Consider the following 11,957-nt stretch of genomic DNA (forward strand, 5'->3'; position numbering starts at 1 on the left):
ATTAATTAATCCATTATGAGTTCAAATTTCAAAGATGTACAACTGAAGTCAAAAACAGTACTTTGTTTTAGGTGCACTTACCTGCAGTTTGTAGACCGGTATTAGCGCCATTTACAGATTATTTCTAAATAAGAATTAAATTTGACATTTTCTCTAAGAAATTAGAAATTACATTATTTAACATCAAATGTAGGTGTGATAGTGTGTTCAGAGTCCACTGAATTAACATTTTTTTCTTATATCTGGTGCTTACAATATGAAAGCACGTTAGTAAGTAGTAGTAAAATTAAACCAGGCTGCGTAAAAGATCCTTCATTCTGTGAAAACGCTTGACAAAAACACCCTTTTTTCTCTCCACAAAATTACCTGAAATGATTTTATTTTGAAGGACTGCTGCATTTTCTCTTCCGGTGAGCTCACAGCAGCCGCAGCTACAGCAGACATGGGACCCAGCTCGACGGAGACCGAAAACCATAAAATGTTTAAATCCAATGGAATTCCGGTGTCTTTACCAAAACACTCCTACTGGTTTGACTTCTGGGTCTTTGCGCTCTTCGACATCGCGTTATTCCTCTTCATATATTTCATAGTTCCTTAAAACAGGTACGTAGGAGTGAGCACAGAAGTTTCTGGAGACCAGGGCGGCTACGGAAGTGGCTAAGCGAATTCTTAAAAACTCCATGGAAACAGACAAGGAGCTGAAAGTTTATTATTTCATAATAGATTAATTGGGAGTTTTTATCAAAACTTACCTGTGCTTGATCTTAGTTTTTCATGTGTACTTCAGAGCAATTTTGTCACGTGTTTGATTTGTCAGTTGTGTAAAGTGCTCGTTTCTGTTAAAGGTCTGTCACTTGGACTTTGTAGGCTGAGGATATAGAGCACTGCCCCTGCCCTGCTCCTGCCCTGCTGTCTGGAAAGCTAACACAGCTTTGACTGAACTTAACGCCTTGTTACTGGATACCACATCTGAAGTTTCCACAGATGAGAAAGTTCTACATTCATGACATCCTGACTTCACATGAGATACCTGAACTACAGAAATCCCACAGGGACTGTGGACTGACTGATGGTGTGGATGAACTCATCTTGTTACCAAAAGGAACCATACAGAATTAAATTATTTTTTTAATTGAACACTCACAATGCCTTGACTGACAGCCATCCTTAGGACTTAAAAGATGTAATGAATGTAAAATCACTAAGACAGTTTTCACTGGAAATGTTTGCCTATTTTATGTTTGTCTTATTTTTTGCTTTCTACATCTTTAATGTTGAAATTCACAAACCGAACAAGGTGCCGGGAAGTAGAGAGCAACGTTGTATCTGGAAATGTGTGTTTCATCGCAGTAAGCCATATTCTGAGTTGGTATGAGGACCAATGGAAACGTGAGAGAATCAAGCCTGTTTTTGCACACAAGTGACAATGTGTTGTGGAGCAAATGGCAATTTGCACATGGACAATACAACAAATAAAGTGTTTTGCCTGCCTGTTGAATGTAGACCGTTTGATTTTAGCTCCCCAGATGATGCTGTATTCACATTCATACACATTCCATGTCTTTCACGCAAAACCAAGCTAAATACAGTGTTGGGCATATTGATATACTTGTTTTGAAATTATATAATTTGATTATTGTACTTCACATGTAAGAGCACAACATTTTGTGTTCCTCTCCGGCCCCGGCGGATTTTTTTTAACGACTTGGAAAAATTAAAATATTTCATTGTGAAGTGTTTTCACTATGTAAAATTTCATTTTGAATTTTATTTTGAAGACGAGTGGACGTTTCCGTTTTGCATGTAATTGCTAGCGAGCGGAATGCTATGTTGTGATAGTTTGTTCGTGACTTGTAGAAGTAGTTGCTTACTGTCTCCGAAATGGAAAGCGCCCTTCAAGTGGAAAACACAGGTCCGTTTTATGAGTGTTCAGTAAGTTCTCACGGCTAACTGTGGCCGCTTTCGCGTGAGCTCGTGCCCTAGCTAACAGCTGTGATTGTAGCGAGCTAATGTAAACTGCGAAACATTAAAGGGCTTCGAATCAGATTGACCACATACAAGAACAGCTCGTTTCATTGTCCTTTGTGGATGAAATGATCAAGTTAGCCCTGTGGGATTCTGACATGCTCTAAACGAAACAGCTTGAAGGTTAAAGGGCTAACTTTAGCTAAATAATTATTGGAAAAGTTACTGAGCAATTATTCCAGACATTTGAATAAACAGATAAGTTGTATTTGTCTGGACGCTCCCAAACATGGCGATGTCTTGAATAATTATGAACAAAATTAGAAATATGTGACATTTGTGAGAGATTCTGTCACCCTTAAAAATGTGTAAAATATGACCAGGTCAACTGCTGACGGCGTGCAGACAGAGCTCTTTATTGAGCTTTCTCTCCACGATCATCAGAGGTTGTGACCCTGTCGGTAACATGTAAATATCACAGGTCGCACTTTTTGGCTAAAAGCCATAAAAACGTGTGCTGCATATTTGGTCACACTATTCTTTGGCCTCAGCAGCTGATGGTACACCTGTTCCTGTTATTTTGAAGCCAGGACTTGGTTGTTTTGAGCACTGGTAAATGGGGACAAGAACGTATAAGCTGTTTTGCTTTTGATTATTTTGTCTTCATAATTATAATTTAACTCCAGGACATTGTCTGCGCAGATATTAGGATTTTAATTTGCAGCCAAATACAGGAGATGCCTGCTCTTTTAAAACTTTTCATTTCAATTTCCGCTAAATAATTACTCAATATTGTTTTGGAGAGAATGTTCAAGTGTTCTAAAATGAATCATTTCCAATCGCTCAAGTGCATTTTCTTTCAATAAAAAGTTATTCTGTTGTCATGTGGCAAGAGGACAATAGTCATTTCTCATCTACCCTAGATATATTCCTGCCGCTATCATCCCTGAGGCTGCTGATCCCTCCTCTGCGGCTGCTTTCTGCAGCGATGTGGCAAGTGGCCCAGCGGAGAGATGTCCTTGATTATGAAAAGCTCGATGAGTTTGTCACACTGGTGACAGCAACAGTCCCAGACCTGCTCAGCCCAAAGCAGAGAGGAAAACTGCTTCTCCGACTGCGAGCAAAAGTGAGTCAGCAGGTGTCAGAATTACACAAATATCCTAAATTCAAGTAGTTCTTAATAGAGAATAAGCATGCCTTTATTTTCAGATTATTCTAGAGTTGTGCAGAAGTGAGGAAACTGCCAACATTTCCTGTGTGCAGCCTCACCTGGAGCGAATCCGCCCACCAGGATACGCAGGAGTAAGAAAAGGGATTTCATATCTGACCAGTCAAAATCCCTAAAAACCAGATGGAAACATGTCACTGTCTTAGTCTCTTAGAATTATTGATCAGATGGAGCTCTGCCGGCTGGTCCTGAGATCATAGTCCCAGTAACAATGTTTTCTTTCAGAGTGGGGATGCAGAGGTGGATGCAGAGGAGGCCATTTTTGTGGAACTAATCCAAACACTACTGAAAGACCCAGCAGAGAGGAAGCACTTTTACCAGGTAAGGCAGCGGGATGCCATGTATGTGTGGCCGCTTTCAGACAGGCTGGCATTTCCATTGATAACTGCTGTGGGGCTTATCTTAACAGATCTGAGTTTGTAACATTCGTGCATCATTTTCAGCACAGTACAAGTCAAGTAAACGTTATACTAAAACTAAAACAGCACTACCTGGACTTGACTGCATGGATTTCCCGACAGTCATTAGATGCAGCGAGTCAGTATTTTTCTCAACAAGAATGGCACAAACTCTCCTTTGTGCTCATTAAACATCCACAAGTAAGAAGCCAAAATGAGCCCCTCATCTTTTCAGAAACATGTTATTTTGAATTCCTCCCATCAACCCAAAGTATGTTTTACACAACCATAGCATGTCTGGGATTTCATGATGAGTGTGATGTCTGAAAAGGGCTTATAATTGATGCACTTAATTGTTTTTCACGTGCCCCTTCGTTGTTGTGGTTTGGAGTAACGGTTCCCTTTGATTCTTTCGTTCCCAGGAGGTTTTTCCAGAAGAATATGGCCTCAGCTATGACACGGACATGCAGCTTCTCGTGTGGGAATTTCTTTCCAAACTGGAGAGACTTCTGCCAGTGCCAGACCTGGCTCAGGTAGGAGCTGACGTCCCTGCTGACGGGGAAAACTCCATACTGTGCATGTCCCTGTACTTTCAGTTTAAAATAACACCATTCATAACTAAATGTGCTCTATGTTTTATGTTACTCCAGTATTGGTGTTTTATTGTTCCCAGTACGGTAGAAGTACTTTAAGTGTATTAATGATGGCTTTACCTTTGAACGTTTACCTTTTTTTAAAATGATTAACTCTCCTCATTTGACAAGAACCTTATTTGGTCACTTTGCCCTCTAACATGACTCTATAATTACGTTGGAATTTAAGCATTGACAAGTTGGCTTTCACCCATAAACAGACTGTTTCATGGCTGACCTCTGGCCCCTCTGTACTGAAGGAATGCGTGCCAGCGCTCTGTAATCCTGACGACTTGAGTTCTCTCCTGCAACACCACAAAAACCTTGAGTCCCTTGGAGCACAAGGTAAAGCAGATAGATAAGCCATCTTAGAGAGTCGCGGCTGTTGATGAAGCGACTGCTCTGACAGACATTTTGCAGGACCTCATTGCAAAATGACGTCCCTGTCCGTGCCGGCTGCTGGTTGGAACGGAGTGTTTTTTAATCTTTAGATGCTTAAACACCACATTAAACTTTAAAAATAGAAATGCCTGTGCTTTACCATAAATTCTCCAAGACCATCATATTTCAGAGGTAAACATTGTACTCTAAGAAACCGTCTTTGATGTTCGTGATACTTGTGAAAAACATTATGCTGAGGTCACTCAGAAAGGTCATTTTCTAAGATTCTGAATCAATCAGCTGAGAAAATAATAAGCAAATCAGAAGTTCCCACCTGGGATGTATTAATGATAATAATAAGCTTCACCTCCACCTAATTTCTCCACCACACTGGAATTGTTCAATAATATCACAGTTTGAGTGTAACTGAGTTGTTTTAGGTTTGACTAGTTTTCCTGTTGCTATCAGAACATTAATAGGTTGCCATATTTTAAGGCAACACCAAGAAACTGCTCATATCCTTTGTGTTCTGCATAGGTACCACAGTGGAGATGTCAACGCAGGTCTTCGCCTGTTCTGAGTGTCCGTTCTTCCACATGCAGGAGTCCTACCTGCTGCAGCACATCGAGCACAGTCACCCTGAGCAGTACAGTGAACTGCAGAAGGCAGCAGAGCCAGCCGAGGCCCCCAAGAGGAAGCTCCAACGTCCCGTGTTCCCACAGCCCTTCCCGATCCACGAGAGGCCCGACCCTCACACCTGCCAAGACTGCGGCAAAACTTTCACGCGCGCCTCAGATGTGACTCGTCACCAGCGCACCCACACAGGTGAGCGCCCATACACCTGCGAGGAGTGTATGAAGGGCTTCAAGAACTCTTGGGATCTGACGAGACATCAGCGTATTCACACAGGAGAGCGCCCCTTCCTCTGCTCCCAGTGTGGCAAACGGTTCACCCAGATGGGACTGCTCAAGCTGCATTTCGAACGCACCGCCTGTGGCCACACTGCCAACCCTCCGCTTGACTTAACTACAGAGGTGGTTGTGGCAGAGGACATGTCAGAGAAAGAGGGAGGTCAGTACAAATGCCAGAAATGTGGCGAGAGCTTCAGCAGCATCCTGGATCGAATGAGGCACAGGCAGAGGCACGTGGTTCGACGCCAGTACAAATGCTCGCAGTGTGAGAAGATTTACAGTCGAGCGTCAGACCTCAAGAGACACCAGATGAAGCACACGGGTGAGCGACCATTTGCCTGTGAGTGTGGGAAGAGCTTCACGCACGTGTGGCTTCTGAAGAAGCACCAACAGATCCACATTAAGGAGCGCCCGCATCCCTGTGGAGAGTGCGGAAAGAGTTTCACTCAGCTCCAGATCCTCAACCGGCACCTGCTGATCCACAACGGCCGGCGGCCTTTCCAGTGCTCGGTGTGTGAAAAGAGCTTCACTCAGCTGGCAAGCCTCACACGTCACGAAAGAATCCACACAGGCGAGAGGCCTTATGTCTGCGTCACATGTGACAAGACGTTCCTCACCAATGGAGAGCTGGTGAGACACCAGCGCACCCACAGCAACCTGCGACCCTTCAGCTGTCCTCAGTGCCCGAAGAGCTTCAAAACTAAGCGTTCTCAAATGGAACACCTCAACAGCCACTCGGGCGAGCGTCCGTTTGCATGCCCACGCTGTGGGAAGAGGTTCACCAAATCCACCTCACTCATCCGTCACAATCTTACCCATACAGGGGAGCGACCTCACCAGTGCTCGCAGTGCGGCAAAGCCTTCATCACGTCAGGTGAGCTGCTCCTTCACAAGCGGGTCCACACAGGAGAACGGCCTTATCCGTGCTCCTACTGTGAGAAGAGGTTCAGGTGCTCCTCCGACCTGAACATGCACGTTCGAACGCACACGGGAGAGAAGCCCCACAGCTGTCTGCTCTGCAGGAAGGGCTTCTCTACGTCTACCAGGCTGAAGAGACACATGCGCACCCACGTGGAGAAGGACATGGTTGTGGAATCATTAAGCCTTTGAGCTGTCAGGAGCTAACAGTTTGTACATTCAAACTTGACTTTAAAAATAAAAAAAATTGAATTTTCTTTGTGGTAAGGGTGATTATTATGATTCTGTCCAGTCTTGTAAACTTTTGAATGACTTTTGTTTTGGCTTACAAATACAAGAAAGGTGTTCAGCTTACAATAAAATGTTATGTAGTGTATTCAGATGAAGAAAAGATTAAGAAAGAAAAGAGGGCCTGTGGAGCATACAACATCTAAATAAAACAAAGAAACTCAATAAAAAGTGTGTAGTTTGTTCTCTTTTATTCCATTCCATCTTTTTTGTTGAGGATTTTTCAAATTAACACACCCAATCTAAGATTACTCGAAGACCCAAGATAGAAAGAATCTTGGAATAAAGTTTTGGCTTATTGGAGCTGTATTGCTCTAAAAATATGTTTATGCTGATAAGCTGAAAGACAACAGGGACAGACTGGGGGAATAAAAAGCTAATAGTTGTCATATAAGTTCATACTTATGAGGACATGTCAAGAGATAAAGGATCAACAGGATGTGAATAATCCAGAGGAGAGGGTTGTGTTAGAAAAGACAATGGGTGCTCCACATAGAACCAGGAAAAAAGGCTAAACTGAAGGTTGTCTCATGAAAATAATCCATGACAGACAGAATATCTCTCCTTAAGAAAAAGATGAGGTAAAGAGAAAAATTAAAAACACGAAAATTACAAAGGAATATCAAATATTGTTGCAAATATGTATTTTAAATATGGTACCACCAACCAACTGCTGGCAGTTGCTGATGCTCAGTTAGCAAGTTCCAAGTTTTCACCTCTTTACCTTGAATATTTGTACCTAAGAAATTGACTTATCAATTAATGTGTGTAATGTTGGCTTTAATGATTCATGTTAATTCTAACTGAGCAGAGTCACAACAGCAGGGGCGGAGCCATTGCCCCCACCAACTTAAAGGGGAACTCCGGTATTTTTAAACCTAGACCTTATTTCTGGCATGAATACATTTATCTACTCATCAAGAGCAGCATCAGCAGCAGTTTGGTGAAAGTCAGCGTCCTTCGGAAGCTATTAGATTCCTCGAGAATTCAAATCCATTTGTGTACAAAGAAGTAAAATCTTCTCAAATTAATGGATAGACAAATTGCTACGAGAACAATGAATGTCTGTACTTCAGATGTAAAATTATACAGACCTTTGTCACCAATTCTGAAAGCTTGACATTCAGTACTGCTCCTGACCTCATATAATCAATCGGGGGTTACATAAACACAGTATAGTTCTACAAGACAGTCATGCCTGTATATGTAAATAGAATAGAATAGGAAATCCCTGTGAGGAAAATTCAATTAGTCATGTAGCTCAAATTAAATAATTAATCAATTGAATAAATAAATTACTATAAAAATAAATTAGCTATAGACCACACCTCATTGATAAACTATATATATGCCATGTGCCAAAAAAGGAAAAACAATAATGAGACATCAGTTTCAATGACACCTCAATGAAAGTAAATAAAATGTTCTTGTTCCACCACCTTAATACAGATTATCCTACATTATATTACACTTACTAAAATGAAGACATTAGATACAGCCACTGAATGTCAGCCACCCATTCAGCACTAACTGGAGCTATTCATAAACTGCTCTGTTATCTTTCATTTAATGTGTTATTACTGATGGGATTAATTCTATAAACAAAGTTTGGTGTCTGAACAAGTGCTTATCAAGAAAGGAGAAAGAGTTATATGGTCCTTTCCTTCTATATTCATCATTTCACTACATTCTGGGTTCAGACTCTCACATAAGCGTTCACATTTTTTAATTCGGCTCTTTGTTATACCTTATAAAGATATAAAATCCATTGAATCATCACCACGTGGTCATCACGTGGGCTGTCATTTCACTTTGAACATGAAATTCCCTCCAAGTTTCCCGCCGGACCACCTATTTAGAGGAACTTCCTGTCCCACCCACATTCCCGTGTCGCTTCCGGGTGGTGACTACAGTAGACTTAACCAGCGAGCCGTCGATATCTTTTCGCTGTAAACAAAAGTTTCTCAACGGTTTTACCCCAGCGACATATCAAGCAGATAGACATGCATATAAAAACGGGTAAGTTTTTATAACATTTCGACATATGCGAGCGAAGTTCTTTACTTTGAGGCGTACTATTTTGTTATCTATCCGCGGAGTTAGCAACTGAGCTAGCGGTATTGATAGCAGCCTGGTTACCACTTTGAATGGGGGGGGGGGTTACGAAACTTTGGCTTCGATTAGCACAGCGGTTAGCTGTTGTTGTCCGCATGCTGTAAAAATGAGCTTATATACTAGACAACATTAGTTATCTTTATATAAACAGTTTTGAACAACATTTATGTTGTCAACCTTGGATGTCGAGTTGAGTTCGCGGCATCATGACGCTGCTGATTAGTTTGCTAACACCGGTGCTTGTTTGTAGCGCTCATTGTCAGCGTTGCAACGTAGGACCCAGAACGCGGCGTCGTTTGATCAGTATTATATAATTAAGTTACTTCTTGTTTGTCGGTCGCGAGTGAGACTGTAGAGTTGGCTAGTTTCTGGAAATTTCTGCGACGCTATGCGAGACGTGGAACTGTGTGGCGCTTTGGGGCTGGCTCGCTAATAAGGCCACTTCTATCTTATCTAACCGCGTTGAGTAATGCACTTAAATCCGTACTCTTACTAAACGTATCCTGGGAGTTTCCCACCATTTCACCTCACATGCCTTAGAAATTAACCAAGAGTAATGTCTGGTTGGGATCTGTTATGTGTCATGTGGATCGACAATGATTGTTAAACAATAAAGGTGAAGTAAGCATTCTTTTTCCATGAGCCAGACACAGTTCGTTGTGTAACACCAGTTCAAGATAAACAGCGGTGATCTTTTTTTTTTTTTTTTTTTAATTACATAAATCAGTTTTCGCTTTTCTTAATTTGAATGTTGTGAACTTGCGGGGAATTAGCTTTTGTGAAATAAGAGTAAACCTGTTTTCACTAAGCAGCTTGACAAAAAACGAGACTGGTCACATTTAAGAGGCTGGGATCCAAAGCTTTCTGTCATTTTAGCTCAGTGTATTTGGTAATTGCACATCAGAACTGATTGGTTATTTATTCTGTCTGTTAACTGGCCCAACTGACTGTGGTTTGGGCTTTACAGGCTCAGCAGGGCAAGGAGTGGTTGTTCAGTTTCACCTTAACTGCTACAGTGTAGTCACATGGGAATGTGTCATCCTCTCCTGGTGTTTGTTTACATGAACATTCAAGTGCAGATATCCTTTATGAGCAGGTGCCAAGTGATAAATCCTGTTGGTGTATGTAGTATTTATATTTACTGAGTTGGCAGGAAACTTGATAGAGCTAAACTAATGGTGTCATTTGTCTGAAGACATGGTGATCTGTAGGTTTGACATATGTATGCAGCCTGTGTTGGTAGCAGGTACTTGATGGACATGTCCTCACTTTTCTTTCAGGTACTTGGGAAGTCAGCAACACTGTGTGTGAGTCAGATAGCCTGTGTGATCCAGCAGTCCTCGTGTCCACTTCTAATTCAGAGCCCCACATACGTAACCGACGCCTGTCTCCTGGTTCAGGCAACTGTGGAGGTGGTGGGGGAGGAGGCTGCATATCAGGAAGCAACCAGCCTCCCCAGCAGCTTTCACTTGAGGGTGATCTGCTCAGCCCCGGTCACACGCACCCCCTCAGTTTCCGCAGAGAAAAAGAACGCAAAGGCCGCAGCCTCCGCAGAGAGAGTCAGAAGGGGGTCTGCAGAGCCGGCGAGCGGCCACCAAAGGTTAGCCAAAAGGAGAGGTGGGTGGAGGACAGTCTGTCACTGCTCAGGCCCCCACCCGCTTTCCCGGTGCAGGACAGCCCTGCGAAGCTTCAACCTGCCGTTAGCTACGCTTCCAAGGTGAAGTCGGGAGCAGCAAGCGGGGCGCTGGAGGAGGACCGCCCTGCCATCGGTGTGTTGCTACAGAACCAGTGGGGTCTGAGTTTTATCAGCGAGATGAGGCCGGCCACAGAGGGCTCTGACCCTCGTCCTGCTGCAGACGCCCTCCCACCCACAGATCTTAAACATCCAGCAGACCTACAGCATGGCACAGTTCTCACAGTCCAACTCCCAGAAGAAACGCCCGTTCCTGACGCTACTTTCACTGCCCCAGTCACATTTGCAGAAGAGGAAAAGAACAACGGAGAGCTGCTGCTTAGTTGTCGCCATCTAGTGGAGGCTTTGAATTATCATAGTAGAGGTAAGCGCTACGAGGACTGTAGCTGTGTATTTAATGAGCCAATTTATAATTCAGGATATTTATGTATTTTTTATTATTTTTACTCTAGAGTGGAAGACTGTCAACAACAGACAGAAGAAATGTGAGTTGGCTCAAGTAAACTTTGTATAACACAGACCTGATGTGTGAGAGTGGCTTCTGAAATGTATTTGATTTGGGCTTTGTTCTAATCTCTCAGATCCAAGAAGAGTTCTCTGGTACAAGGCCGCCGAGGACCACCCAGCCTAGCTGTGTGACGAGCCAAAGCAGCAGCGCATACACAACACAACACACACCCACATGCACATGAAAATATATGGAAGAAGGGCAAATTTGAGTCCTGTTCACACACTGCACTCAGGATGTCTTCACGCAAAGCCACACTGAGACACTTTGGACTAACTACTTTGAGATCTTACAGCAATGGACTTTTTTAATGCCTTACAGAAAGCCTGCCTTAATTAATCACTTATTTCATCGACTCATTTCCATTTCAGCTTCTGTGTAGACCTGGTCTTTTTTTTTTTATTTTAACAAATCTCCATGGAGTCTAATTTAATTTTGTTCCCTTTTGAAAGCTGCGGTTTTATCAAACTTTGTGTCCTCTGTAAAGTGAGTGTTCAATCAAGCACTTTGTTTAAAAAAAGAAGAGAAATCTTTGACCAATCCCTGTGTGCGAGACCCCCTCACCAGTGATTTATTTTCCCGTCACGAGTCTAAACCAGAAGAATGTCTTGTACCTGCTTGAGTTTTATTGTTCATGTATGCAGGGGACTTCTGTGTTCATGTTTTCAGTTTACAGGAGGGTGTAGAGGCACAGAGTTCACCCTACCACATCAGATCTTAATGCTGTGTTCCTTTTGGTCCCTGCTCGGGTGAATGTTACTCATGAATCCATAAGGGATGTCACCGTGTTCAGTATGTTGAGTTTTTAAAGGATTTATTGAATAAAAATGACACTGGAGAAGGAGAGATGTAAGAACAGTATTGCTTAATAAAAATGAATAAACTTGAACCCTTCTGAAGTCTTTCTTTGAACCCATGAA

The 11,957-nt window shown here is 42.5% G+C and overlaps 2 protein-coding genes and 1 long non-coding RNA gene across 4 annotated transcripts in view; 2 read left to right on the top strand and 1 right to left on the bottom strand.

The window, feature by feature from the left end:
- LOC140283151 (uncharacterized) overlaps window positions 1–11,957 on the bottom strand; it is a 251,521-nt gene that overhangs the window by 116,295 nt on the left and 123,269 nt on the right. The gene's annotated exons all lie outside the window — the stretch shown is intronic.
- Window positions 351–6,776, top strand: LOC140282897 (uncharacterized). 2 transcript variants are annotated; one of them, XM_072377480.1, is made up of 8 exons: window positions 351–603; window positions 846–1,912; window positions 2,889–3,091; window positions 3,175–3,267; window positions 3,419–3,514; window positions 4,014–4,124; window positions 4,445–4,568; window positions 5,142–6,776. In XM_072377480.1, exons 2-8 carry the CDS (start codon window positions 1,882–1,884, stop codon window positions 6,623–6,625), a joined length of 2,142 nt encoding a protein of 713 aa, XP_072233581.1. In that variant the 5' UTR covers window positions 351–603; window positions 846–1,881; the 3' UTR covers window positions 6,626–6,776. The 2 variants fall into 2 exon arrangements, with proteins under 2 accessions (XP_072233581.1, XP_072233582.1); XM_072377481.1 differs by having other exon boundaries at window positions 868–1,912.
- LOC140282948 (uncharacterized) lies at window positions 8,607–11,566 on the top strand. Its single transcript, XM_072377551.1, has 4 exons — window positions 8,607–8,740; window positions 10,117–10,893; window positions 10,982–11,014; window positions 11,111–11,566. Exons 1-4 carry the CDS (start codon window positions 8,725–8,727, stop codon window positions 11,158–11,160), a joined length of 876 nt encoding a protein of 291 aa, XP_072233652.1. The 5' UTR covers window positions 8,607–8,724; the 3' UTR covers window positions 11,161–11,566.

Source organism: Leuresthes tenuis, unplaced genomic scaffold (genome assembly GCF_036924035.1).
Source record: "Leuresthes tenuis unplaced genomic scaffold, fLeuTen1.0.hap1 SCAF_23, whole genome shotgun sequence".
In the NCBI taxonomy this organism is placed as follows: Eukaryota; Metazoa; Chordata; class Actinopteri; order Atheriniformes; family Atherinopsidae; genus Leuresthes; species Leuresthes tenuis.

Coding starts and splice junctions, on each gene's coding strand:
- LOC140282948 (XM_072377551.1), top strand. Junction 10,894..10,981: donor TTTGAATTATCATAGTAGAG/GTAAGCGCTACG, acceptor TTTTTACTCTAG/AGTGGAAGACTGTCAACAAC. Junction 11,015..11,110: donor CAACAACAGACAGAAGAAAT/GTGAGTTGGCTC, acceptor CTAATCTCTCAG/ATCCAAGAAGAGTTCTCTGG.
- LOC140282897 (XM_072377480.1), top strand. CDS start 1,882: ATGGAAAGCGCCCTTCAAGTGGAAAACACAG. Junction 3,268..3,418: donor GCCCACCAGGATACGCAGGA/GTAAGAAAAGGG, acceptor GTTTTCTTTCAG/AGTGGGGATGCAGAGGTGGA. Junction 3,515..4,013: donor AGAGGAAGCACTTTTACCAG/GTAAGGCAGCGG, acceptor TTTCGTTCCCAG/GAGGTTTTTCCAGAAGAATA.